At 43.8% G+C, this 26,776-nt stretch overlaps 1 protein-coding gene across 2 annotated transcripts in view; it reads left to right on the plus strand.

Annotated features, from left to right (window-relative positions):
• Positions 1 to 26,776, plus strand: part of ADAMTSL3 (ADAMTS like 3) — a 283,528-nt gene that overhangs the window by 242,296 nt on the left and 14,456 nt on the right. For both annotated transcript variants that reach the window (XM_083712399.1, XM_083712400.1), the window contains 7 exons: positions 310 to 1,393; positions 2,469 to 2,596; positions 3,849 to 3,977; positions 20,970 to 21,152; positions 21,974 to 22,093; positions 22,370 to 22,582; positions 24,989 to 25,172. In XM_083712399.1, the coding sequence (XP_083568525.1) occupies positions 310 to 1,393; positions 2,469 to 2,596; positions 3,849 to 3,977; positions 20,970 to 21,152; positions 21,974 to 22,093; positions 22,370 to 22,582; positions 24,989 to 25,172 (2,041 nt within the window). The remainder of the gene's footprint in view (positions 1 to 309; positions 1,394 to 2,468; positions 2,597 to 3,848; positions 3,978 to 20,969; positions 21,153 to 21,973; positions 22,094 to 22,369; positions 22,583 to 24,988; positions 25,173 to 26,776) is intronic.

Below are 26,776 nucleotides of genomic sequence, written 5' to 3' on the forward strand. Positions count from 1 at the left end.
ACCTGAAGCGTCTGTAACCCAAGGTACCACTGTATTTAATTGCAACGTTCCGTGTATAAGACTACCCCAAATTTTAAACTTTAAGAATTTGGGGGGAAACCTCGTCTTATACATGGGAAAATATGGTATGTTTGCTGGGGATTAGGATATCGATCTACCAAGTTCAATATTCTGTTGAAACAAACAATGACTGGAAGCACTTCTGGGTAAATGAGGTTTGCAGAAATGAAACAAACATCGATGGGAAAGAAACTGGTCAAATGTGTCGCCCCACCTCCACCCACCCCCACTATGACTTTATCATTTCAGAGATGAAACCTAAACTTTTTGGGAAATTTGCTTCCCTTGGACCACAGATCCTCAGCATCCACAGAGTCTACATACAAACGAGGCAAGAGAAGCGTATAAATTTTACCATCGGAAGCCGAGCTTACCTGCTTCCAAAAACATCTGTTGTCATTAAGTGCCCCGTCCGGAGGTTCCAAAAGTCGCTTATCCAATGGGAGAAAGACGGGCAGCACCTCCAGATCTCTAAGCGACTTGGCGTCACTAAATCAGGATCCCTCAAGGTCAACAGTCTTGAGGCTTCGGATATCGGGGTGTACAAGTGTATTGCAGGCTCAGCGCAGGAGACGTTTGTCCTTAAGCTCATTGGCACAGACAACAAGCTGATAGAACCACCCGCTTTTGGTAAGCACACCGGTGAGAGTAGCAGCACAGAGCGCAACGAGGCCAACAGCTTTGGAGCGAAGTGGCACAAAATGAGTCAGATGTGGCAACTGTGGAGCCAGAAGAGCGAGCAGTATCTGGGCGATGGGCAGGTGAACGACCAGCCTTTTCTGCGACACCTGGAAACTCACACGAGAAATTCAGGGGGAGAACGTGGCTCTCGTGAATTCAAAAATAAGCGGCTGGAGGCAGTGGTTCTCCCTGGTGCTTACAGTATGGATACAGTACATTTCGAGGAGCTGATAAAGAATTTGAGTCACCTTGTTGAGGCTGGAGAGGTCAATGACGAATTGGCTTCCCAGCTCGTCTACCAATTGATTGCCGAGTTGTCCAAACCACCGCATTCTGCTTCTGATATACAGAAGGAGCCTCAAGGCAAAAAGCCGCCTTCCAGGAAACCTGGCAAATCTGCAGACGTGCCTGATAATCTCAGCACAAAACCCCAAGGCAATGCATCAACGATGAGCCAAAAAGCTCCAGTTATTGTGAGGCGCAAAGAAGGGCCCAAGATTCTTTGGAACAGAACAGAAACCGTACATATTGGGAGTGCGGTCTTTTTGACAAAGGACACCCACGCTATACATTTGCTTTGTGAAACTGTTGGTGTTAGCAACCCTAAGTATACATGGACGAAAGATGGAATGGAGTTAAAGTCCTTTGAGAAGTAAGTAAAAAGGAATCCATGCTTTTTGTGGTTTTTCTCAGTTAGTCATGTGATATCACTGTCAAATAATTACAGTATAAAAAAGGAATCAGCTGTGAAAATCCCTCCTCCTTACTCATTTTACTGCATTAGCATTCATTTTGGGCATCAGAGTCTGTTAAGAAGGTAGCCATCGACATTTTCAAAATTAGAGTCCACTTCAAACCCAGCCCTGTTAATGGCACACGGCTAAAGATAGTGGGAATGGGAGATTAATTTGACCTATTGTTTACTCAACAGAGTATGATATTCATGAACCTCAGAATTGTGAAGAAATGCAAACCTAGTTGGTGCTTTTTGGCTGCTGTAGAGTTAGAAAAGAGAAGCCCAGGAAAATTTAACTGTAGGGGAACAGGATGCACACAGAAGGCAAAGCATGTGTTCTCCTTGAGCTCAATGCTATAGGATTGGCTTGATACTGGTCTGCTTAATACTTTCTGGATCATGTCAAAGACCTATCTAGCTCAGCATCCTGTTTCCCACAGTAGGCAACTAGATGTCTATGGGAAGTCCACAATGCAGACTTGCCCCACTGTTGTTCTCCAATGACTTAAGGATGTAAAGAGGCATCTTTTTCCATCCTGCCATGCCTTTATTTCATGTAGCGCTGTTTCTATTCTGCTGCAGTTCATCTTCCACCCAAAACTATGTCGCTCATCTCACAGTCCCCTGCAGCAAAATTACATAACTTACGTGTAACTAGCAATGTAAGTTATGTTGTCATTACCTTATCCCACCCCGTGATCAATTTCATATTGGTTGCAGACAGAAACAACCACAACCGGATTGATTTCCGTTTTGATGCTTGGATAAATAAGTGAACCTCAGCAATATGAGTGTTAGAATTCTCTGATGCCCCTACTAATGACCTGGGCAAACCATGAGCTAGGTATAAACTATAGGATACACCTTGGGTGCAGCAACAGAATGACCTGGGAGTTCGGCTTAGTGTGAAATGCAAAGCAGGCCAGTGTTGAACGAAATGAATTTTGCTTGTCTCTAGTTAAATCTTGTCTACTCCTTAAACCTTCTGCAGAGTTGTTTTGGAAGACAGTGGGAAAATCCAAATTTTGAACCCCACCAGGAAAGAAATGGGTGTGTATCGCTGCATGGTGGAGAATGACTTTGGTTCTGACACAGAATCTTCTGCTCTGTTTTATTCAGGTAGCATTTAATCTAATTGCTTTCCCACTTTCTTTACCATGAACAATTGTCCCATTTCTTTTTCTGTTCCCCTCCCAAACAACATGTATTTATTTATTTATTTGTTGTTGTTTTTCATGCAAAAGGCCGGTTGAAGATGTTTTTATTCTCTTGGACATTTGAACAGAACTAATAGTCTGACGTTTTTGGTCATTGATTTTTGGTGATTTATATGGGCATTTTTTATGTTGTTGGTGATTTGGGTGGATGTATGCCATATATATCCTGCCCTTCCTTCCAACAGAGCCCTGAGCGACAAACATCAGAAGGTTAAAAACAATTCAATTTAAAACAAAACATGTTTAAAGTGTTTCAAAACATTTTAAAATCCAACTCAAAACATTTCAAAGCATTTAGAATATATAAAAACATTTTAAAACTTTCCATATGTTTCTTTTATTTTAATGTGTTTCCACAATATATTTGCATGTTATTGTCCCTGTTAATTGTTTTGGAACTCTTCTGGCCATGTGAAATGATACATAAATTGAATGATGTAAAAAAACTAGCTCACAGGGGGCCAGAACAGGTAAGTGGAGTTTACTTGGATAGGTAAACACGACTGCTGAGAGAGGTAACTGTTGGGGACTAACAGGTAAAGGGTAATGAAGAAATGGTAGTAATGAGGAAGAGCAAAGTAAGACATGGGCAACTCCCACCAGTGTAGAGCTCCCATCTGCGTAAAGGTAAAGGTACCCCTGACTGTTAGGTCCAGTCGTGGATGACTCTGGGGTTGCGGCGCTCATCTCGCTCTATAGGCCAAGGGAGCCGGCGTTTGTCTGCAGACAGCTTCTGGGTCATGTGGCCAGCATGACTAAGCCGCTTCTGGCGAACCAGAGCAGTGCACGGAAACACCGTTTACCTTCCCACTGGAGCGGTATCTATTTATCTACTTTCACTTTGACATGCCTTCAAACTGCTAGGTTGGCAGGAGCTGGGACCGAACAACGGGAGCTCACCCTGTTGCGGGGATTTGAACTGCTGACCTTCCGATCGGCAAGCCCTAGGCTCTGTGGTTTAGACCACAGGGCCACCCGCGTCCCCTCGCCACCTGCGTCCCCAACTCCCACCAGTGTAGAGCTCCCAACTGCATAGCCCCACCCTTATTACATTGTTTCTTGGTCACACCTGAGTGTGACTTAAGAGTCTGAATTCTCAGACTAGTTAATGATTGTTTCTTCTCGGTCCCCTCACCCTGTTCTGTCCTTTGCAGAGGCTCCCACCATACTGTTTTCTGTAACAAACATCACAAATTTTGAGCTTCGGAACTTTTCTGCAACTGTTGGAGGTACAATTCTGGCAAGAACAGGAGCGAGCGTTACATTGCAATGTCCAGTAAAAGGTAAGGAGAAAAATAAGTACCAAAACTACCACACCACCTTCTTTCCCTTCCTAACTTAATGCTGTGCTGAAAAGTTCATCTGAAGTCTTGGAGAGTATTTTAAAGAAAAGGGGAAATATGTTACTAGTAAAAAGCAACAGAACATTAATCGTGCAGCATGTATTTTTATTAGGCATGTCGCCCTTATGCACCCTGTTCCTTTCCAATCCCATCCACTAGAATCTCTCTCTGTCTGTCTCTCTCTCTGACTCACACACACAAACAAACTTGTTTCCATAAGACAATCTGTGGCTAACCACGTTGTTTAACAGCCCCTAGAGCTGCAGAAGATCTTAAAAGTATTGGCTTCACAACCAGCTGTTTTGTTTCTCAGGAACTCAGCTTCCCACCTATCCTCCTCTGTCTGCTCAGTGTCTCCCCCCCCCCCCATTCATGCTTTTTGAGGCTCTGGTTTGTCCAGATGGCAATGAATGGATGAATGGATACTGCCCATTCTTATACCCATCTTGAGAGTTCTGCAAGGACTCCCAGTTGCAGAATATGCCTGTGGTTTGTGGCCAACAAGATGCAAGTAAGGAGACAAAAAGTATTAGTCTTATTACCGTATTGGCCCGAATATAAGCTGCACCCAGAAATAAGCATGATTTCTGTTCTCATCCTGAAGCAAAGTTCTTAACCCGAGGTACTATTTCTGGGTTAGTGGAGTCTGTAACCTGAAGCATCTGTAACCCGAGGTACCACTGTACAATGAAGGGGGGGGGCCAAAAAAACTTTAAAAGAACGTTCAACCCACTGGAACATAAGATACACCATGACCAATTGATGGACCACGAGCCAACCAACTCCTGGGCAAACAGGTGGGTTTAAAGGAGGTGCCAGATATTGAACCACAGTCATGGCCTGCCTTATTTCCTTCGATTCTCCAGTGGGGTGCAAAGTTGGAAGGATTGGGGGAACTCGGAGCCTAGATCCAGCTGCCTGAGCCTTCTGCTTGGGGGTCAATGCAGGGATAGGCTAGACGCTTGGCAGCTGCCTGAAGTTGCCCAGATGCCATGGGCCTGGCAGAGAGAGTGTTCCTGGAGCCCAGAGCCCATTGGCTCCAGTCCTTGGCCAGACTCTGACCTCACAACCAGCTGTGGAATCCTGGGGAATGTTTTGTTTCCTAGGAGGCCAGGTGAGTTTCTTGAAAGCTGAAAGCCCAGTCAGTTGGAGCAGTTAGCAGCCAGAAAGCAGCCATTCTTCTGTTCTTGTGTTGAAAGCGGTTCAGATGGATTGACCGACTTTCTGGACCTTTCTGGTTTCCCAGACTTGTTGCATAAAGTGCTGCTGGTTGCTCAGAAGGTAAAGTCATGGGAAAGAGGGAGACATCCTGAAGATTCGTGCCCCATCACATGCCCAGTTTTTAAAGATGCTCCTTGGACCAAGGACCTTGGTTATTTGACCTTTTTAAATCCCATGCTGGGTGTTACATGAGCCAGCAACTTTCCCAGCGAGTTTTCTGATGAATTTTCTGAGGTTCCTTTTTTTGTCACCATCCAAACTGAAACAAAATTACCATCCCCCCCACCCCAAATATCCAGGAGAATACTCCCCCACCCCCAATTTCACCACCCACAAATAGGATGAGGAATTCTGGGAGGTCGTTTTTCACTCAACCCTACAACACACACACCAGGGCTCCCACTTTGCACCCTTGGGTGCTTTCTTCCTCAGCTACATTTCCAGGGTCTTGAATTAGTTTCCCAAGTCCCATCAGCCCCAGACAGCAGGTCCGTGGGGCAGGGAGAGGGAGAGGAGGGGAGTTGGAGTCCCATAGCAACATCTGGAGCACACCAGGTTTGGGCAGACTTGATGTAGAAAACATCAGGGTAATTCAGCATTATAACACTGGGTGACTGGCCAGGGGGTTTTCCTGGCCCTGATCAGGAGTAGCCGGAATGAGCCACTTGCTGTCCTATGTGGAAAGTGGAGCAAAGAACCTTGAGCCCATTGTATTATCATCATCCTTACTATGATTAATTACATTTATTAACTGCCTCCAGAGATTTAAAACCCAAAAATGCCATAGAAGCAGACAGCAAAATACACATGGTCCTCAAAGTGTTCATCCATCGGTGATGTGTCAGGAGAAATACACGTTTTCTTCCTTCCCCTGTTCAAACATTGAACCCCAGGAGAGACCCCAGATCAAATCATGGAGCTGGAGACTAGAGACCCCTGCTTGTCTCCTCTTCCGCAGAAGAGTCAGGGTCTCTGACCTGACACCCAAGGCGGACCCCTCCCTCCCCTCCCAGCTGGAAGAAGACTTCCACTATGATGAGGGCCTGTGGAGAGCCAAGGAAATAAGTAACTATACAGCCTTTAGAAGACATCTATATAGGGTTTTTTTTAATGTTTAGTGTTTTATTGTGTATTTATATATGGTGGATGCCGGCAAAACTGGCTGGGGCAAACCAGACAGATGGGCAGGGGAAGAAGAAGAAGAAGAAGAAGAAGAAGAAGAAGAAGAAGAAGCTGCTGCTAATGGAATAGGATGCCCCTATTTTCATGGGTAAAATATTGGAGGGTACAGTGGTGCCTCGCAAGAAGAAATTAATTCGTTCCGCGAGTCTTTTCGTCTTGCGATGTTTTTCATCTTGCGAAGCACGGTCCGTCGCAACTGCGCCTCTTCAAGCGGCTTTAGGAAAAAAGTGAACAAACTCGCAAGACGTTTTCGTCTTGCGAAGCAAGCCCATAGGGAAATTTGTCTTGCGAAGCGATGCAAAAAACGAAAAACCCTTTCGTCTTGCGTGTTTTTCGTTTTGCGAGGCATTCGTCTTGCGGGGCACCACTGTATATGAGGAAGCCAATCTGGTCTGTATCCTGTTCTCACAGTGACCAGCCAGACCCCCAGTGATCAACCAGATACTGCAAGCAGGGCCTAAGCACAATAACACTCTCCCCTCCTGTCATTATTCAGAAACTTACTGCCTCTGACAGTCGAGGTAGAACATATACATCAGGTTTAGCAGCCATTGATACATGGGGCCTAAGTGAGCCGGCCGTTAACCAGGCAGGACTTCATTGATTCCCACCCCCACCCCATCCTCCAAACAGGAGATTGCCAAAGGCTGCCTCTGTTACCAGGGCAACCAGGAAGTGATGGAGGCATAGTAGGGGTAGGCCTTGGAACCTAGATAGAGCCCTGGGGACCTGAGCAAAGGACTTGGCCTGTCTCCCCTCATCCTCAAACATCACACAAGCACACAGAAAATGTCTTGTTGCCAACTGTTGGGATAGGCCAGCGCTGTGCGTCGTGCTTAATCAAAGTCAGCAAGTGTTCGTACAAACCCATTTCTTACTCATATACTTGGAAAGGATCAGAGCTCTGAACGATTGAAAACAAATTGTTAAAACGAGTCGGCAGTGCCATTTCCATTTCCATTACTTTGGCGGGACACACACACACACATTTTGTTCCTTGCACTGCTACCAGAAAAAAAGGGGGAGAGGGGAGGGAGAGAAAGTCTACATCTAGAAGACCAAAAATAACGATAGAAATATATGGATGCAAATAGTTCTACAAATAGATTTTTAAAATAGTGGCGCCAGACCGACGGATATTGGGACATGCAGCTCGGTTGTTCCCCGTCCGTACCAAGGGTATTGCTGTGGTGAAGTCATGTTTTCCAGCTATACTTTGGCAGCCATTTGTACAGGAGCAACCTGCACCTCACATTCAACTGCCTTAAGTCACACAGTCAGTGTTAAAATATTGTTACTGTTCTCGGCCTTAGCCTTCTTAGTATCATTTTGCCTTTGGCACAAAGGGCTTTCTGCTTGAGAATGTTTTTAATAGCTGAGTATGCTATTTGAGGGCTTCATTATATTAAAACTGACTGGCACTGCCCCTCATTCTGCTTCCCTTTCTTTTTTTATTTACAAAGTTTTTGTTTAATTTCAGTTCTGACATCTGGGGAAGTAAAATCCAGATCATAGCTGTCAACTTACAGATTTTAAAATAAGGGACCAGCAGCCTTGAAAATAAGGGACCAGCAGCCAAAATAAGGGATTTTAGTCAACCAGTTAAAAGTGACCAGATAATTTTGGAGAGCAGCGCCGGTTTTTAGCCCTTCGTTTCCAGAGGTTGCTGCTCAAGACACCAGCCGATGAAACACAGCAATTAAATAACTACAAGCAGCAACCACTTTTCGCGCAAAACGAAGTCCAAGCTACGAAAATGCTGCTGCAGTTCTGTATCTTTTCTCTCGTGCTCCATCTGCAGCTCTCAATTCCATCAGGCGGGGCAGGAGGAAGTGGGGGGGGGGGGAATAGCGCCCGAAGTAAACCCACAGATCAGACCATCTATGCTAGTCTACCACTACAAATCTATGGGAGAAGAGCTTGCGGTCCTTCCCTTGTAGCCCTTGGAACATCTGCCCGCGCCTCCGCCTCCTTCTCTTCCTCCTCCTCCTCTTCCTCCTCTCTCTGAACTGCTTTCTCTATGGTTGCCCTCGCTCTCCTCTCAAGGCTCCTCATCAATTCATAGACCATGCCAGGCTGCCCATCTCATTCGGGTCCTTTGGCGGCACAGCTGCAGTACGGCCTAGCGGGAGCGGCGGTGACGGGCAGAGGGGAGGCCCCAGGCAGACGCTCAGTTTGGCAGCCGCAAGGAGGATGGTGGCGGAAGGGCCCGAGGCTCCCGCCGGTCCCAGCGGGGAGGGGCTCCCGGGGGCCGAGGCTGGTGAGAGGAGGCCGGAGGGGGGCGGGCCGGGCAGCCAAGCAACACAGTTGGAGCCTCCCTCCTCTCTGGCCGGCAGGGAGGGAGGGAGAGGAGCTGCTTCCTTTGAAACCCGGAAAATTTAAGGGACATCCATCAATAAGGGACAGCAGTGGGACACGGCGCTGGGATAAGGGACTGTCCCTCCAAATAAGGGACGCTTGACAGCTGTGATCCAAATTAATCTATTAAGAGAAAAGCAGCTTTCTCTTTTGACCAGAAATGACTGTAATTTCATGCATCGCCCAGATTATTCCCATAGACCCAGATTATTCCAATGTGGGATATTTTTGGAAACACTGGGGCAGGGGGAAATGGTAGCAGGAAATGGCTTCTGTCCTGTTATCGTGGGCCATGTTGCTAAAGGGTTGTTGGGAGTTGTGGTCCAGCAGCACAGCTTGCACACCCAAATTTAACAACGCTCCCAGTTCACAAGCTTCCTAAATGTTTTGTGCCTTTAAAATAATTGTTAAGTCAGCTCTAATCACGCCTCTTTGGGCCACTTTGAAGGGAGATTCCTCAGTGTATGAAATAAATTGTGACAACTGAAGAATTACTGCTGAAAGCAAACAAGGGGCGGGGGAATGGCTGGAAAGACTGTTTCCCCAACAGATTTGGGCGCTGTTCATTTTTAACACACAAGCTGTGATTCTTGCACTGGCAGAAGTTCCCCACTCCCATCAGCAATTAAGCATTTGCTTGGCATGTGCACAGTGTTTACTGTAGAGACCACTTGTGTCATTTATTTATTACAATTGTGCTCTGCCCTTTCTCCAAGGAGTTCAGAGTGGTTTACATTGGATTATCATTACAACAACCTAGTTGTTAAGGCTTGCTTATACTGGTAACTTCCAAGAGTTGTGGACAACACAGAGTGTGTTATGATCAATGAACAAGATAAAAATTAATTAATGAGCAAGGTAGAATCAAACCTTACGCCAGCCCATTCAACAACTTGCCTTCCCAGCATTCGGCGACTAATTCCAGAAATCTTCAGTTAACCACAATTACCATTAAGTCCCAACTCCAGTTACTAGGTTTGGAACAAGCCAGAAGTTGGTCTAACTTCAAACCATGGTTTTAAGATCCTGGTTTGTTCCAAACCTGGTAACCATAGCTTCCAGTAATGGGGAGCTATGGTTAACTGAAGACTTCCTGGCAACTTGCAGCAGGCCAAGAATGGGGGAGAAAGGGGGCAGTGAGGAGTGTTGGCAAAAGACATGCATACAAAACCAAAACATTCTCACACTCACCAGGCCAAAGGAGTCTAAAGTGTAGGCAAACCCTGGATTCCACCAAAACACAGTAACGTCTATATGGGACTGTGTTCACCAATACAGTGGTACCTCGGGTTAAGTACTTAATTCGTTCTGGAGGTCGGTTCTTAACCTGAAACACCACTTTAGCTAATGGGGCCTCCTGCTGCTGCCGCGCTGCCGGAGCACGATTTCTGTTCTCATCCTCAAGCAAAGTACTTAACCCGAGGTAATATTTCTGGGTTAGTGGCGTCTGTAACCTGAAGCGTATGTAACCTGAAGTGTATGTAACCTGAGGTACCACTGTACTGTGGAAACACCTTATTTTCAGCAACCAATCTTTTTGCCCGTTGTCAAGCACAGCAGTACCTGATTCATTTCTCTTTTTTCCATTTTTTAATTCGTATACAATCTCTCTATCTTACAATCCTCAAGGCAGTTTACAAGCTGAAGAAACAAAAAATGTACATCTTATAACAATCTAATGCAGTACAAAAATGTGATAATAAAACTTTAAAATAGGCAAACTATGTCAAAAAAGTAACATTCAACAATCATTAGAATAGTATTACATAATAATAACATATAAAACTTAAACAGAAATCCACTCAACGGTTCCAATAAATAATTTCTAAACTATAATCAGTAACACAACGGTAAGCCACAGTGCATAAAATAATACAATACAAATTGAGAAGCAGAGACTAGAGGGTGGAGCAGGGCAGGTGGAAGGAGGCCTTGCCTGACAGAGTCTCTCCCCTCACAGTTATTCCTCCAGGACCCTTATGAGGACTCCCAAAATCCTGGACAGTGGGGGCCGGAACGGGAGCCCCCGCGTGGGAGGCAGGGAGTGGCCCCGGTTAATTAGGAGGCTTGATTAGGAAGAAGCCGGCTCCTCGTCGTTTGCACGATGCAGCCCCGCTTCCCGTCTCCTTCCACCATCTTCCACCCTTTCCAATAACCCTATTTTTAATTTGTGACGACTGGCGTTACTATGCTATTGACAGGAAAGGGCTAGTAGCACAGCACCGAGGTGGACAGCTACACTGCCCGTAGCTGTCAACCTTCCCTTTTTTTGCAGGAAATTCCCTTGTTCCAGCACCTTTTCCCGCTGCTATCCCGGATTGTTAGATATCCCGTAGACTGTCCTGGGACAGGTGAGGCTGCTGATCCCTTATTTTCAAATCTGAAAGTTGACAGCTATGACACTGCCCCAAGTGAGTTTTCTCATCTTGGTGCTCTGTAGGCATGTTCAGATGCTCACATTTAATGTGAGCCTGCCCCCCCCCCCGTGTCCCCCTGGTGCCTACCATGCCTCCTTCAGTTCCTGTCGAGGGGGGCAGCACTGGTTAAGAGCAGTGGACTCGTAATCTGGTGAACTGGGTTCGATTCCCTGCTTCTCCACATGCAGCTGCTGGGTGACCTTGGGCCAGCCACACTTCTCTGAAACACTCACCTCACAGAGTGTTTGTTGTGGGGGAGGAAGGGAAAGGAGATTGTTAGCCGCTTTGATACTCCTTAGGGTAGTGATAAAGCGGGATATCAAATCCAAGCTCCTCTTCTTCCTTTGCCCCCACTCCACTCTCTGAGCATCCATATAGTCAGGTGGACCTTTGATCACAGCTCCTATCATTCTGCCAAGTGGTGATGAGGAGAACTTGCCACACATCAGCTACAGATGTTTGGTTTAATTATCTCTCCCCCACATCATTTATTGAACTGGACATGGGAGGAACGGCGGACTTTCACAACAGCACCCCCTGCTGTTCGTTTGCTAAGATTACTGATTTCAAATGAATGCTTTGTTTTGAAGAAATAGGTGTACCCTTACTGTCTGGGAAACAGCTGCAACCTTCTTTCTCATAAACTCACCCATGATCAACTAAATAATTTCTTACAAAGCCATTCATGCCCCAAAATGTTCCACCTAATGTGGGGCTTTTCCTCAAGATTTTTTTTTTAAAATTATTATTAATGCATTGAAATGAAAAAATTCCCTTATAGTTTACAATAAAGGCTTGCTACTAATTATAGTAAGCACTCTTTAAGTGACCTGTGGCCATAACAGATAAAATAACCAGTAAACATGCTTCAATGATACTCAAAATAAATCTTAAGAGATCTCTCGTTCTATCACTGAATCCAAATGCTTTGTAGTCTCTCGCACTGTGTGTGTGTATGATTTAAAAAAATCCATGAGTGTTCTTTTCTTTTTTTACAATTGCTGTTAGAATTGGAGGTGTGGGAAAAATCTAAACTCTGAAGTAGAGAGTGAAACTAGAAAGCTAGAGTGAGAAGCTTTAAACTGAAATAATTGTTTTGGTTTCTTCACCTCAAAAAGGAATTGGAAAAGGTTCGGAAAAGGGGGAGGAGTGACTCCACTATGAAGAAAGGTTACAGCATTTGGAACTTTTTAGTTTAGAGAAAATGCAAGTAGGAGGTAAAATGATAGATAGTTGTTGTTGGTTATTGGTTGTGCTTTTATTAGTTTTACCCTGTTGAGCTTTCTTTCTTTCTTTCTTTCTTTCTTTCTTTCTTTCTTTCTTTCTTTCTTTCTTTTTGAAATATCAATGCAAAAAAAATTATTTTTGAGCTTTTTTTTTAATTCCGGACATATGGCAACCCTACATTGGCCTGATCCAACAGCCATTTCATACGTTCTTAACGTGGAAAATTGGAATTATATTATAATGCATTATAATATATTATATTATAATGTATGGCATGCCACCTACTGGTCAAAAAAGGGGGAAATACATTAATATTCAATTGTGCACATAACTCCTCTAAACATCTTTAGAGTTCTCAGACACTGACATTTCATTAAGGTTTCCCAGATTTCACTTCTGCTTCTCCTGATTTTAGACCATAATCCACAAAGATTCCTTCCCACAGAAACCAACTTGTTTACTTTCAGGACCTTCTGTATATACTGCCTTCTTCTATTTAGTATGAGCAATATATTTCCATGAGAAGAATATCAGGTCAGGCTTCCAAAAAATAAGTGCAATTAAAGACCAAATATAGGCTTTTACAAAATAATATTCTCTCTGTTGATACCACTGGTTCTGACTTGGCTTGAAGTTGCTCCTGGATAGGGAAAGTATAAAACATTATATAAAACCCTACAAACATCTACAGTTGTTTTTTTTCCAGGGGGTAGTAAAGTCAAAGCTTTAAGAATAATTAGTAAGCCTAAAAATGTTCACTGTGTAATATTTTACTGTGCTTTTATGCTTGGAGGAAATTTGTTTTCAAACACCATTCCTTTTATAGGCTCCCTGCAATGCACATTTCTGGAAGAAATAAAGGCAGGTTTCTGTCTACATGCAGCCTCTGTGCTTTTTCTTTTTGGATTTTTAAGGTAGAAAATATTTTTTCTAGGTAGAGCTGTGAGACTCCAGTTCTGCACACACTTACGAGTTAGCAAGTCCTGATGAAATCAATGGGACTTACGTCTGAGTAGACCTGTGCAGTACTGCAGTCTATCAGTCGACATGTAATGAAAACAAAGGAAAACTTCAAGTAGGAATGTATAGAACCAAGAAATGTCGTTACACACTTTGATATTTATTAGCAAATAATATCTGCATTAAAAATACAAATTAAATTTCTTCAAAGTAGGGCACTTGGCTGGTTGCCCCCACTCTTCTCTGTCCAGGGTCAGGGTTTTATCTATTATGAACCCTGCTGTCAAGATTGTGGGGGTAAGGAAAACCATTAAATCTCAGTACTGAGTGTGCAGTTGCCAACCACACAAGAAAAAACTATCCTGGCTGGCTTTTTTGTTTTACTCTGGGCTAGTTGTCAGAATGTCTTTGTGGCGTTTGCCCGTTCATTTAGAAAACGTTTGAACAGGGGGGAAAGATAGGGTTAAAAATATAGACCAATAGGAAAGCTGGAGGCGGAGCCTACCTGTGTATAAAAGGGCTTAGCCCGAGGTTTGAGTTAGTAGTTGTTGGGAGTTGTTGGTGGGTAGTTGGTTGGTTTTAGTGGGTTGGCTGGTTGGGAAAGTTGGAGAAGCAGTTAGTAGGCAGTTGGTAATAGAGAGACAGGGCAGTGGGTTCTTGAGTGAGGGGAGGTAGATGAGATAGAGAGAGGAAAATAAGACTAAGAAAGTAAAGAGCAACAATGTTTGGAATGCCGTAAAAGTTTGTGTCTGAAATAAAATACACTCTTCTTTACTAATTGAGAACCTGAGTGAGGCTGAAGTGATTTTACCGGGGAGGACCTGGTTGGTGGCAGCAGATGAGTGGTGTACAGGTCAATAGTCCGTGAGATGACTGGGGGCTCCATACGAACGCCACTGTCTTGTTCAAAAGTCTCTCTGGCATGTAGACTGGTCCAAAAGGAAAGAGAACAAGCAGCCACAACAATGGAAGGGCAAGGGCCTCTGAGGGCATCTTATTCAGCTCTGCACAGCTATTTCTATCCCAGTTTTCCTCAAATGAGTTCAAGGGGACGTGCAGAGTTCTCCCCCCTCCCCTTCTAATTTGATCCTCACAGCTATGTGAGGTAAGTTAGAATAAGAGACAGTGACTGGCTCAAGATTCACCAGATTTGAGCTCCATGACTAGGAGTGAGTGAATCTGCCAGTTTTTTATTCTCCCGATTTCTTAGTTTATACAGTCTTAAGTTTGGCTCTCCAGATTTCCACATTGGGGTGATTTTTTTGGGGGGTGGGGGGAGATTTCCACTTCACTGAATTTTGCAATGCAAGCCTAGTAATGTATCTAAAAATGCATATACTGGGGTAAAGCATGCATAGAAATGCATATGATGGTGTAATGTAACATACAAAAATGCATTAGATGGGGGGGGGTTGTTTTGCAAAAAGATGTATCTATTAAACAAATTGGTATACAAACATGTAAAGAGAAATTTGGTCTAAAATTCTGGTGAATTATTTTTTTTCCCAAAAAAATTTTTAATTAAATTTTCACAATTATAACAAATACACAACATAACAAAAGAGAAAAACAAAAACAGAAAAGCATACCAAAGAAAAAACAATGCAATACAATACTAAAAAAGAAAAAAACAAGACCAAGACCACTATAGTAAAAGACATAATCCTAATCCCTTATCCCTTGAAAACAAATTTTATTTACATTGTTATTGACTTCCTCAAATCCCTCCCTTCTGAATTTCCTTGTATCTGCATGTAACAGCTTTCGAATATCATTCTTAAACAAAAATATTTCCAACTATTATCTACTTTATTGACTTTTCTTACTGTTCTAAATCCCATTTATATAATTAAATCCTAATTTAATCCTAGGCCTATTTGGTACTTTCAAGTGATTTCTAATTTTTTTAATTCTGGTCAATTTTTATCATTATCATCATCGTCGTTGTCGTCATTGCAGACTGGTGTGAAAATTTAGAGAACTGACAATAAGACTGGAAAGATTAAGATCAAAGAGAAACCAAAACTCACAGGTTTTCCCACCCCTACTTGTACTTCCAGCATCTTGCACACTTCTGGTCTGCTCTCACCCCAGTTATTATTTCATGGAAAAAAGAGCCTTTCTTGGTTTCTCCCCCACTTGGTGACTCTCTGCTGTGTGGCAGATTCATTTGCTTTCATCATTACTGTAGGAAACCTCACAGGAGAAATGAACAAAACCCAGTCGGCTGATGGTCTAGTTCAGTAGGCAGCAGTAAATGCAAACAATATCTCACATAGTTAGCAGTAAACGGGCCTTGTGGTTTCAAAGCTAAATTGCACTTCTGTGGAACAGGCACTCTGAAAAGCAAATCATCAGATGGGAGAGTGGAGGGGTTAAGGTAGAGACATGTCTAGCAAATTTGATCTGGGGCAGTATGGAAGAAAAGATGGCTGAATACTGGCTGCATTTACAATGGGAAATTTTGATTCGAAATTTAATTTCAAGTTTTTCAGGGGTGATCCTAGAATCAAGGTAGAAACAGACATCAGAGAGGAAGCAGGACTGTTCAGATATACCATGGTGGTTTTATCCAATGTAGTGTTAAGTTTCTTAATGGTACACTTCCACTGGCAAAATGTGCCAGTGGATCGTTGTTGTGCGTGAGAATGCATAAGTAGGTTGCAGGCAACTTCATTGCATGATAGACTGTGCAATCTGTTGTGCAACACATTCAGACTAGTGCCGCTGCTTCATTCCTCTGCTGCACAGCAATAAAATTCACCTATCTGCTAGCATAAGAGCCTTCGCTCCAGGGCACAAAGAATATTGGGTACAGCCCTAAGAGTTGTACGCGCTTGAAAATGTGCACCCTAATTATCAAATAATGTTAACAAAGAGGGTAGCAGCAACTTGTCACCCCCCCCCAAAAAGGAGGATCAAGCAAGAGGACCAAAAAAAGGACACAAATTTGCATTAAAATTGCATGTTGATTTATATGTATAAATGCAGATTTAGAAATAATTACTGTACTTTAAACAGAAATACAATAATCTCACCTCAGTGCAAAAAGCTTTGAATTATGGTGCTGGAGGAGACTCTTGAGAGTCCCATGGACTGCAAGAAGATCAAACCTATCCATTCTGAAGGAAATCTGCCCTGAGTGCTCACTGGAAGGACAGATCCTGAAGCTGAGGCTCCAATACTTTGGCCACCTCATGAGAAGAGAAGACTCCCTGGAAAAGACCCTGATGTTGGGAAAGATGGAGGGCACAAGGAGAAGGGGACGACAGAGGACGAGATGGCTGGACAGTGTTCTCGAAGCTACCAGCATGAGTCTGACCAAACTGCGGGAGGCAGTGGAAGACAGGAGTGCCTGGCATGCTCTGGCCCATGGGGTCATGAAGAGTCGGACACGACTAAACGACTAAGCAACAACAAAGTGCAAAAAGCAGCGTGCAGGCAATCTGTGTCCACTCTGCTTTCTAGGTGCCTTCTGTGGACTGGCGACTTCAAGGCTCTTGTTGCTGCTCCCATCTTCCTTGTGGTAACTGGACTTGGACTAGCCAGCTAAGAATTGTGTCAAAACATTTGGGAAGTGTGAAAGCTGGTGGATAACTAACTTCTAGTCCAGGAAGTGCACAGCAGGTCAGCTGTTGCTAGAACCCCCAAATTTCAGATCCTTCAAGCATCCCTTCTCCTCACCCCAAACCCAAAGGAGGCCCTCTGAAGATGTTCTTATGGCACTAGTAGGCTTATACAGAGAAAGTTGAAGAGCCTTAAAGGTCAATGCCAGTCCTTTGAACTGCACCTGGGAAGGGCTCAAGTAAATGTATTTTCAGGATTGGGGTCCAAGACTGTTATGCTGACCAGCTGCTGAGTACATACTGCTCCCCCCCCCCCAAAGGATCTTGGGAGCTGTAGTTTACCCTTCACAGAACTGTAATTCCCATCACCCTTAAACTACAGGTTTCTTTGAGGGAGGTCACGTGCTTTAAATGTGTGGTGTGTACGTACCCAAAGTCACTGGACATAAAGGTATAAAATCTGTAACAGTTTGCAGCATTTATTGTGCTGTTGATTCTTGTCTTATTTTTACTTTAGGCACTTAGCTGTGGCTTTATGTGTGTTGCTTCCTCAGCCTTTGTGTAGTGTGAGCAGCACTTCCTGAGCAACTTTGGAAAATGCAGCATGTATAAGGAATTTTAACTCTCGACTGAGAAAGTTATGAGAGGGTGCCAGAACATTGGCCAAAAGTATTTGGGCTGCAACCGCAGAAGGGGTTCAGGCCTGAAACAAAATCTCTTCTTAATTTCAAGAGGTCTTCTCCAAATAGGGCTAAGCTTCTTTCTCGGCAACATTTATACTACCTGCCATTTAAATCACTTGTCCTTTTAAATAATTCCTTGACTTCTTTTTCTTTAAAAGAAAAAAAAACCCACAGAAACATAGAAAACAGATTTTAGAGCTGAAGACAGTAATTGCTTAAGTTAACTTGTTTGGCAACCCTGTTAGAGTTGATCGCTTCTCTGATGGCTTTTTTTGATAGACACTTTTATTTTCCATAAAAATAGCAAGCTCCAAAAGAAGAAGAAGTCTGGTTTACATTACATTGAGAAGCAAACCTAAGGTGTGGACAGAAAAGTGCTAAGCTTCTGACTTAGATGCTAAACTTCCTCTCTCAAGGATCATGGAGAAATTGCCCCAAAAGCAATTTTGCAAAATGACCTGTTAAAAAAAAAAGTGTTCAAGCCTGGCTTAATAATTAGGTTTTCATGGAGCGGGAACAGAGCTCAGGGTTGCTAGAGCGCATGTTTGCAGCTAGGGGGTCCCAGGGTCAGCCACAGTTAAAAGGGACCATGGCAGCAGGGAATGCAAAAGTCCTCGGCCTAAGAGCTTCTGTAGCTCAGAGCAGCTGATCTAGATGATCAAGTCTACTGACTCAGCCTCAGGCAGTTTCCTATGTACCTCTACAAAATATCCCTGTTCCTTAGCCAGTGGATATATGCAGGGGTGGCTGGTTTTGCTCTCCCATCTTCTGAATGCCACAAGATGCTGTCGCTTACCAAGAAGGAAAGGGGCAGTATAGACACAGCGGTGGGAGCATCAGATTGGTCCCTGCTCCAAGTTGCCACATGTCTTCCCCTCTTGCTAAGCAGCACTGGAGAAGCAGGAGAGCAAGAAGAAGAAGAGTTTGGATTTGATATCCCGCCTTTCACTCCCCTTCAGGAGTCTCAAAGCGGCTCACATTCTCCTTTCCCTTCCTCCCCCACAACAAACACTCTGTGAGGTGAGTGGGGCTGAGAGACTTCAAAGAAGTGTGACTAGCCCAAGGTCACCCAGCAGCTGCATGTGGAGGAGCGGAGACGCGAACCCGGTTCCCCAGATTACGAGACTACCGCTCTTAACCACTACACCATACTGGCTCCCCACCTATGCAACCCCTCCAACTGCCGCTGGATACATGGTATGCTGGACAATAGAATCAGAATGCTGCGGTTCTATGTTGTCTGATGATGACATTGCTAGGTTTTCGTTTAGATAACTATCTAATAGACGTTTCTTTTCTTTTTTTAAATCATTTTTATTAAGTTTTCCATTTTAACAATCCAATCAAATCACATTAAATATTCCAAATTATACATATACATATTAAATAATCCAAATATTCTGCTGAGTTATATTTTGTTTGTTGGTACTTCCCATGCTTCAAGTTCGGGGGGGCTCTGATCATCTCATATCTCTACTGCTTTTGATGGCCATTTCTAATAGTTCCTTTAAATCTTCCTGTTGTTTTCCTTCTTTCACTGCCTCTGAGTTGTTTCCACAAGTGAGTTGAACTAAAATGATGTGTTTCTGTGTGGATTTTATGTTTATGATACCCCTCTGTCCGTGCAGCATCTCCTCACACGCTGGTATTTCTGCCAATTCAAAAGTCTTTTCACTGCTGGCAGCCGCCATCTTCTCTCAGTTCTGATGAAACAATTCTAGGCGTCTACTAATAGACGTTTCTTTAAAGGCGCAGGTGGTTAGATGGTGCTTGAAGGAGCATTATCTGCTAGTGGTGACCAGGCTTTGATCTTACTGGATATCAGGACTAGTCCAAGACATTTTGCAGCCCAAGGCAAAGGAGGAGAGGACACCTCTTGGTTCCATGTATGGAAACCAACTGGGCTGGTGGTTGAATCTGGCTGTCAAAGCATCCTTCACCACCACACCCAAGGGCAGTTTTGGGGGTTCTGGACAGGGCACCCATACCTCTGTCCTCCCAACAGTGGGGGCTACCTAGGGGCTCAGGAAGAATGGCCAGAAATGTGCTATTGTTGCCCCCTACAAACTCCACGGGCCTGAGGCAGCTGCATCACTCTCCCAAATGGCAGGAAAGAAACCAACATCTTGAATACAACCAGTGAAGAAATCACAATTCTCTGTTTTATGGCTGGCCCTGCAAACATGCTGCTGAGGGGAAGCTGATGCCGCTATAAAGGGGAAAGTGCTGTCTGTGGCGGGGTTTGCCTGCTCCCCTGTGCTCAAGCAGTTTATGTAAGAACAATCAATATTAAAATGTTACATGTTCTTTCTCACAAACAAATTGAGCTGCAAAAAGCTGTGCCGAGCTTCCTGTCACTTGGGGGTTATGGGAAGTTGTAAAACATTTATTTGTGAGTGCGTATGCTGCATACAATGTCCTTGCATGCCACTTGCAAAATGGGCATAGGGGCAGATCTGAATCCCTGGGCCTCTTTGTGGAAGACACTTAACAGAATTGTTTAGAACAGTTTGGTTCTGATCTGTAATGGAAAGGTAATTTTGTGTGTGTGTGTGTGTGTGTGTGTTAAAAATGCTCTTTCCTCATAACAGCAGGACAACTTCACATGTACAGTGGTACCTCAGGTTAAGAACTTAATTCGTTCTGGAGGTCTGTTCTTAACCTGAGGTACCACTTTAGCTAATGGAGCCTGCCGCGCTGCCGCCACGTGATTTCTGTTCTCATCCTGAAGCCAAGTTCTTAATCCGAGGTACTATTTCTGGGTTAGCGGCGTCTGTAACCTGAAGCATCTTGTAACCTGAGGTACCACTGTAACGGAAAGCCATGGCCTTACCTGGTCCCCTTCCTGTGTCATATTGGGGGGCAAGAGACCAGCGTGCTAGCTTAACATTAAGGAAGAACCAGCGCTCATGATTTCCTCCCAACAGATCATGTGAGGGGTAAACCAGAGCTCCCAGGATTCTTTGGGGCGAAGTCACATGCTTTAAATATGTGGTGCGTATACAGCCATGGTGTATGGCTTACTGTTAAATGCGAACCGGACCAGTGAGTGCCAGCTTGTGTTTGAAATTATAATCTATGTCCCACTTCATTCCTTAAATTTAGAAAGGCTTTGGTAGTAGTCAAATTGCAATTACTAGTGAAACCGCATAGTAAATAAATAATCAAAAATTATTCATCAGGGTTCACAGTCTTTAATTGTTAAGGGCTGACTATGTTTTCCCCAATTTCATAGTATTTTTTGCACTTTTAAACAAAACTAGAGCAATAAAAGGTTAATAAGTTTTGGTATGCTATTATTTCCCCCCCCCCCCCCAGGTCTTCCCCAACCTGAGGTTACTTGGTTTAAGAACGAAAGCTTCCCAAGAACTCAAGTGTTCTCTGTTGCAAATGGGTCCTTAATCCTTAGGAATGTTTCACATGAAGATGCTGGAATGTACACTTGCACAGCCTCCAATGCTCTTGGATACGCCATGGCCACAACTGTTCTTCGATTGGCTGGTAAGTACAAAATCAGGCCCAGTGGTACCAAGAAATGCCATCAGCTGCCAGTAACTCTCTCCCTGAACCACACTTCTGCTTTCTCCTCTGTGCTTGTGCTGCCCGTGTTAGCAAAGTCAAATAATGCAGATGAAACCCGGAGAGAAAAAGAAATCCGCATTACCTTTTTTTTACTGAGGAAAATGAAGAAGACAGGGCTGGGCTGGGCTAGATGAGCCATTGGCCTGATCATAGCTGTCAACCGTCCCTTATTTGGCAGGAAACTCCATTATCCCAGCACCGTGTCCCGCTGCTGTCCCTTATTGATGATGTCCCTTAAATTTCCCGGGTTTCAAAGGAAGCAGCTCCTCTCCCTCCCTCCCTGCTGCGTTGCCTGGGGACTCGCCTTTGCTCAGCGCTTCCCAGCGGAGAGGTGACGGTGGTTTTCATTGCTGCATCCCTTTTGCCGGGTTACTGCGCTGTAGGGGCCACCGCTTGAGGCTTCGTTTGGCTGCTGGCTGGGCTTTCTACCTTTGGCACGGAGGGGCTCAGAAGTTGAACATACCTGTGCCTGGAAAATCCCTTATTTTGGCTGCTGATCACTTATTTTCGAGGCTGCTGGTCCCTTATTTTCAAATCTGTAAGTTGACAGCTATGGGCCTGATCCAGCGGAGTGCCTCTTATGTTCTTACGCACTCTACCCTGAAATCACAACAGGCAGATCCAGTTCACTGCACCATTCCTAAGAAAACACTTAGTGTGCTTTACCAAACCATCCGCAACACTTATTCCTGAGATTCACTAGGAAGTAATACTTTCTCCCCACCCCTCTTTCCTCTCAGAACGAAGATCTCAGAAGCCTAGCAATGGATCATACGGCAACAGTAGGAGAAAGCGTGTCCTCATGGCATCTGGGATTGGTACCAACATTAGCGTGGTACCTGGGGAGCTGTTACGGATAGGTATGACTCCCAAATATATTTGTCGGTGTTGGAAGCCGGGTGTCAATTTGGGGCAACAGGGCCAACTTGTCATGAGTCGATGCTTTGGAGCAGAGGGTTGGATGATGAGGAAGAATATGAGCATGTGGTCTAAAACAAAGTGCTTGGTTGAGTGGGAAACTTAGCCTCCCAAAATGGTGCACGTGAGAATAACTGGGGAATGTAACTTCACAGACTGTTTTTTAAAGAAATCCAAATCTCATAGGAAAATAGGCTAACAATGCCCTTGCTTTCTAGGTTGTCCTGTGCATCCCAGTAGGAAGAACACAATTCGCTGGTTCTTCAAAAATCAGCCAATTGAAGAAATGAAAGGCTTTGATCATAGGAGGCTGGTTGGGGGACGTATCCTGGAGGTGAACGTTATCTCTGAGCAGCTTGGTGGACAATACAGATGTTGGACATCATCGAGTTCCAAGCCATTGTCTGTCTGGGTAAATGTCAAGAAGGAAGGTTTGTTGAAGATTCCATGGCCCAATTATTAAGTTTCATTATATTTCCTTCTTTAAGCATTGTTGATTGTTTGTACCAAATTACAGTGGTACCTCAGGTTAAGAACTTAATTCGTTCTGGAGTTCTGTTCTTAACCTGAAACTGGTCTTGTCCTGAGGTACCACTTTGGCTAATGGGGCCTCCCGCTGCACCGCTGGAGTACGATTTCTGTTCTCATCCTGAAGCAAAGTTCTTAATCCGAGGTCCTATTTCTGGGTTAGCGGAATCTGTAACCTGAAGCGTCTGTAACCCAAGGTACCACTGTACAACATAAGGCAACATAAGAATCTGCTGTAATCATTTTGAGACTTCCCATGTTTTATAGCTTAGGCTAGAGGTAGCTAACTTGATGCACTCCAGATGTTGGACTCCAAATCCCTCTAGCCCCAGCCGCCATGACCAATGGTCAGGAATGATGGGAACTGTGGTCCAGCAACATCTGGAGGGCACCACAATGGCTGTCCCTGGTTAGGGCAAAACAGAAGACGGGGCTGACATCGAGACTGGCTTCGCTCTGTCTCATTCTCTCCTAATTGCTTCATTATGACCAGCCTCTATGGCATGATCTTATTAGGCTAGGAGTGTCTCCTTCCCCGTCATTAAACTGGATTGTATATAAAGGCAAACCAGCCTTCTTCAACTTTGTGCTCTCCAGATGTTCCTGGACTACAACTCCAATCATGCCTGACCGGTGGCCATTCTGTCTAAGACTGATGGGATTTGTAGTCCAAAATGTCTGCATAAACAATAGTGTAGTACAGTCCTTGAATTCTTTTATGAGGCGACTGCGGCTGATACTATCTGAAAAGCCCATTCTTTCCCAATCTTGGGCATTGGCTGTCTTGAGAGCATGCATTGTGTCATGGAGATTCATTATTTGAGCACCTTACATGTCTGAAATATTGCTACGGGGTGGTTTTTGCAGCACGGTGGGTGTTTGGAGAGAACCCCTATGCTGTATCTTCATGGCAAAATAAATATAATACAATATTTCAGTCACACTTGCACTCAGTAAATTTTAACCATTTCTGCTTTGAAAAGGGTTCTTTTGTATTATTTTAAGAAAGCCAGAAATAATAAGGAATCACTGAAAACCAAATAAGTTAAAGAATTCATTATGTGCTGCGGGAATGAGACTGTGGACACAGCTGGGAGCGATCAATTATTCTTGGATGTTATGGGACCAGCTCCCCACCCCCCTCACCAAAAAAGGAAAAAGAAAAGGCAACCTTGCGACTTCTGTGCTTGCATAGAAATCTGTCAACACTGCATCGTACTTCATCTTCTAAATTATGTCTGAAAGGGGGCAGGGTGGGATCATTTTGAAATGTAACCCAGTTTTTTTAAAGGGGCTTTTTGCTGCAGACTGTCACTCCCTAATGCACAGAATTAATAGGGGAGCAATGTTTTTGTTTTAGTAGACAGTTATTAAACTAATCCAGATTCTTTTTCTTCTTTTTTTTTAAAGTAATGTAATGATGCTAGCTGGTTATGGTGATATGACAATGTGCTCCAGTAGAAGAGATGTATGTGGTACATAGGGGTGTCAGAGAATTTCGACGAAATAAGAAATGGGAGCAGAAATTGCCCATGTTTGCTTTTTTGCCCCCCCCCCCTTCTGGAATGGGAATCACTTTTCTTCATGGCTGCCAGCCTGCAAATGATATATAATTGATTGTGCTCCCTCCATTTGCTTTGTGTTTCCTTTGCACTGAAATGAATGAAATACAATAACATAATGGCAGTGGCAATTAATTATGTAAATTGCATAAGTTTAAGAAATCTTGCCACAGCAGACAGAGAGACAAATAACGAGTGCTTTTCTCCCCTTAAAAAAATGTTTAGGGGTACTCTCATTTTCCTACTCATATTGAATTACTGCCCCTCAATGAGGCCAAACTTAGATTCACAAAAGGGTACCCCCAGGGAAAAAATGCACTGCAAATCACGTAGCTTTCGGCAGAAGGCAAACTGCAGCAGGCGATGGATACAGAATGGAAAAGAACAGCTGTTTACATCCTTAGCTGTCCAGAACAGCAAAATGGTGGCAGAGCAACACCCCATGCATCCCCCCCCAACATGCTACAGGGTCCTATTGCCACAAATGTTGCTCATCTAGACCCACGTTTTGGCTGTGTGGAACGATCAAGGGGCTCCACATTGTCGGACTTGCGTTCGACCGAGCGAGAAAGAGTTGGGCAGGAAACCACAAAGTGTATTTTCCCTATCTATTAAATTCAACCCTGTCCTCTGCTGACTGGAGGCATGCAAGGTTGCTCATACCCAACAAAGCTGACATTATATTTGAGGTGCAACCTGTAACTTATACTCTTGTTTACCTGTTGCTTTCTCTCCTGCTTTTAATAGAGTATAGATGGCAGCTTGGTGACTGGAATACTTGCTCTGCTACTTGTGGGAACTCAGGAACCCAGTTCCGAAAGCTGCTGTGTGTGGGTGCGAAGGAGCAAGAAGTGAACCTGACATTGTGTGACGAGAGTCAGAAGCCGACTGTGAATTACCAGTCCTGCAACACCCATGATTGTCCTGCCAGGTATACACGTCCTTTTATTCTTTTTAAAATGATTTTATTAAAGCTTTTTCATAAGACAATGAATGACAGAAATTAATCTAAATAAAAACAAAAACAGGGAGAGAAAGAGAAAACACTGAAGGAAAACCCAAAAAAGAACAGAACAGGAAAAATTAAAAAGAGGAAAAATAAAAAGGACTTCCGATTTTCTGTCTGTCTAAAGGAATTTATTCGAAATATTCATTCTAGAATGACATCCAATTGATCTGCTTTCTGTTAGGCAATATTTTCCCAATCTTCCAAGCCAAATGTCTCAGATTAATTCATTTTCCTTTTAACACAAAAGGGTATGCACTTCCCGTTTCTTGTTTCTTCCAGTATTTTATCTATCTATCTATCAATCAATCAATCTTTATTAAGGTCCAGAGACCCAACAAATCATTAGTATTTTATCTATTTTTGTTTTAAAAGGTCATTTATTTGTGTTTCAACTTTTTTTTTGTTTACTATCATATTACAATGTTAGTGTCTAAATGTCATTTATTAGATAGATAGATAGATAGATAGATAGATAGATAGATAGATAGATACTTCTTAATCAACATTTCCTTAAAATGTCTGCTGGAATAGAGTGGTCTTTGTCAAGCACCTGAAGATCAACAGGGAGTTGCAACCTTCAGAAAAAATGATGGGTGAACCTTAATATTAATTCCAAATGGTGTGTTTTTTGGTGTTTTTTTTTGAGATGGGGGTGGCAAAATATTAGAGATGCCACCAGGCGAATATGGGGTGCATGTGTACTGCGTTACGAGTAGGAAAGGGAACTTCACTGCATTGTTGACAAGGTCCAATTTGGGCTCTTTAAAAGCTGGTTTTAATTACGGTGGACCATTAATGGAGAAGATCTGCTTTTGGAAAGTATGCACTGGCTAGTGCCAGTGTAGTCGGAAACCCACCCCTGCCTGCCAATGCCCAAAGCAATTTTTCAGGCGGTTTAAAAACATCTGTAGTGCTGTTTTTAAATAGAGTAGAGGACGAATGGATAAACAAATGTGCTGCTTAAAACAATTTTAGAAGGAAAGGGTAGCCAGATAAACTGAAGCATGGGAGGAAAGGGGAAGACTGACAGCAGGACCCAGCATTCAGTCTGCAGATATATACATATGTCATGCAAATTGTGCAGCCAGGAGGAAATTGGACTAACGCCGCAGGTGAAGTGGGACAAATCCCTGTCGGGTCGCCCCTCCCCCTGCTGAATGTTTCCAGCAGAGCCTCAGCCAAGGTGAATTTTAATATGCCAATCATATTTTGTGTCTCAAAGCTGTGAGAAACTGTAAACCAGGCTCCGTTCAGATCAGTTCTGGGTGTTTTCTCACTACACAAAGGGAGGGCCAAGCTACATGTGATATTAAGCATGTCTGTTGCAACCACATCAGGGTTTTATACAAAACAATCACAGCAGGCCGTACTGCGGCACACAGAGAAGAGACGTTTTACCCTTTCCTCCCCTGCTGTGGTCTCAGTAACACCCCCCTTACCTACAGCTAATATTAGCTCTGGCAAGAGAACGTTTGCCCTTGGTACCTAGCTAGGAGGGATGCAGGAGAAATTAGGCTTGGTTCACA

This window comes from Podarcis gaigeae (genome assembly GCF_964106915.1).
Source record: "Podarcis gaigeae genome assembly, chromosome: 14".
Lineage (NCBI taxonomy): Eukaryota > Metazoa > Chordata > Lepidosauria > Squamata > Lacertidae > Podarcis > Podarcis gaigeae.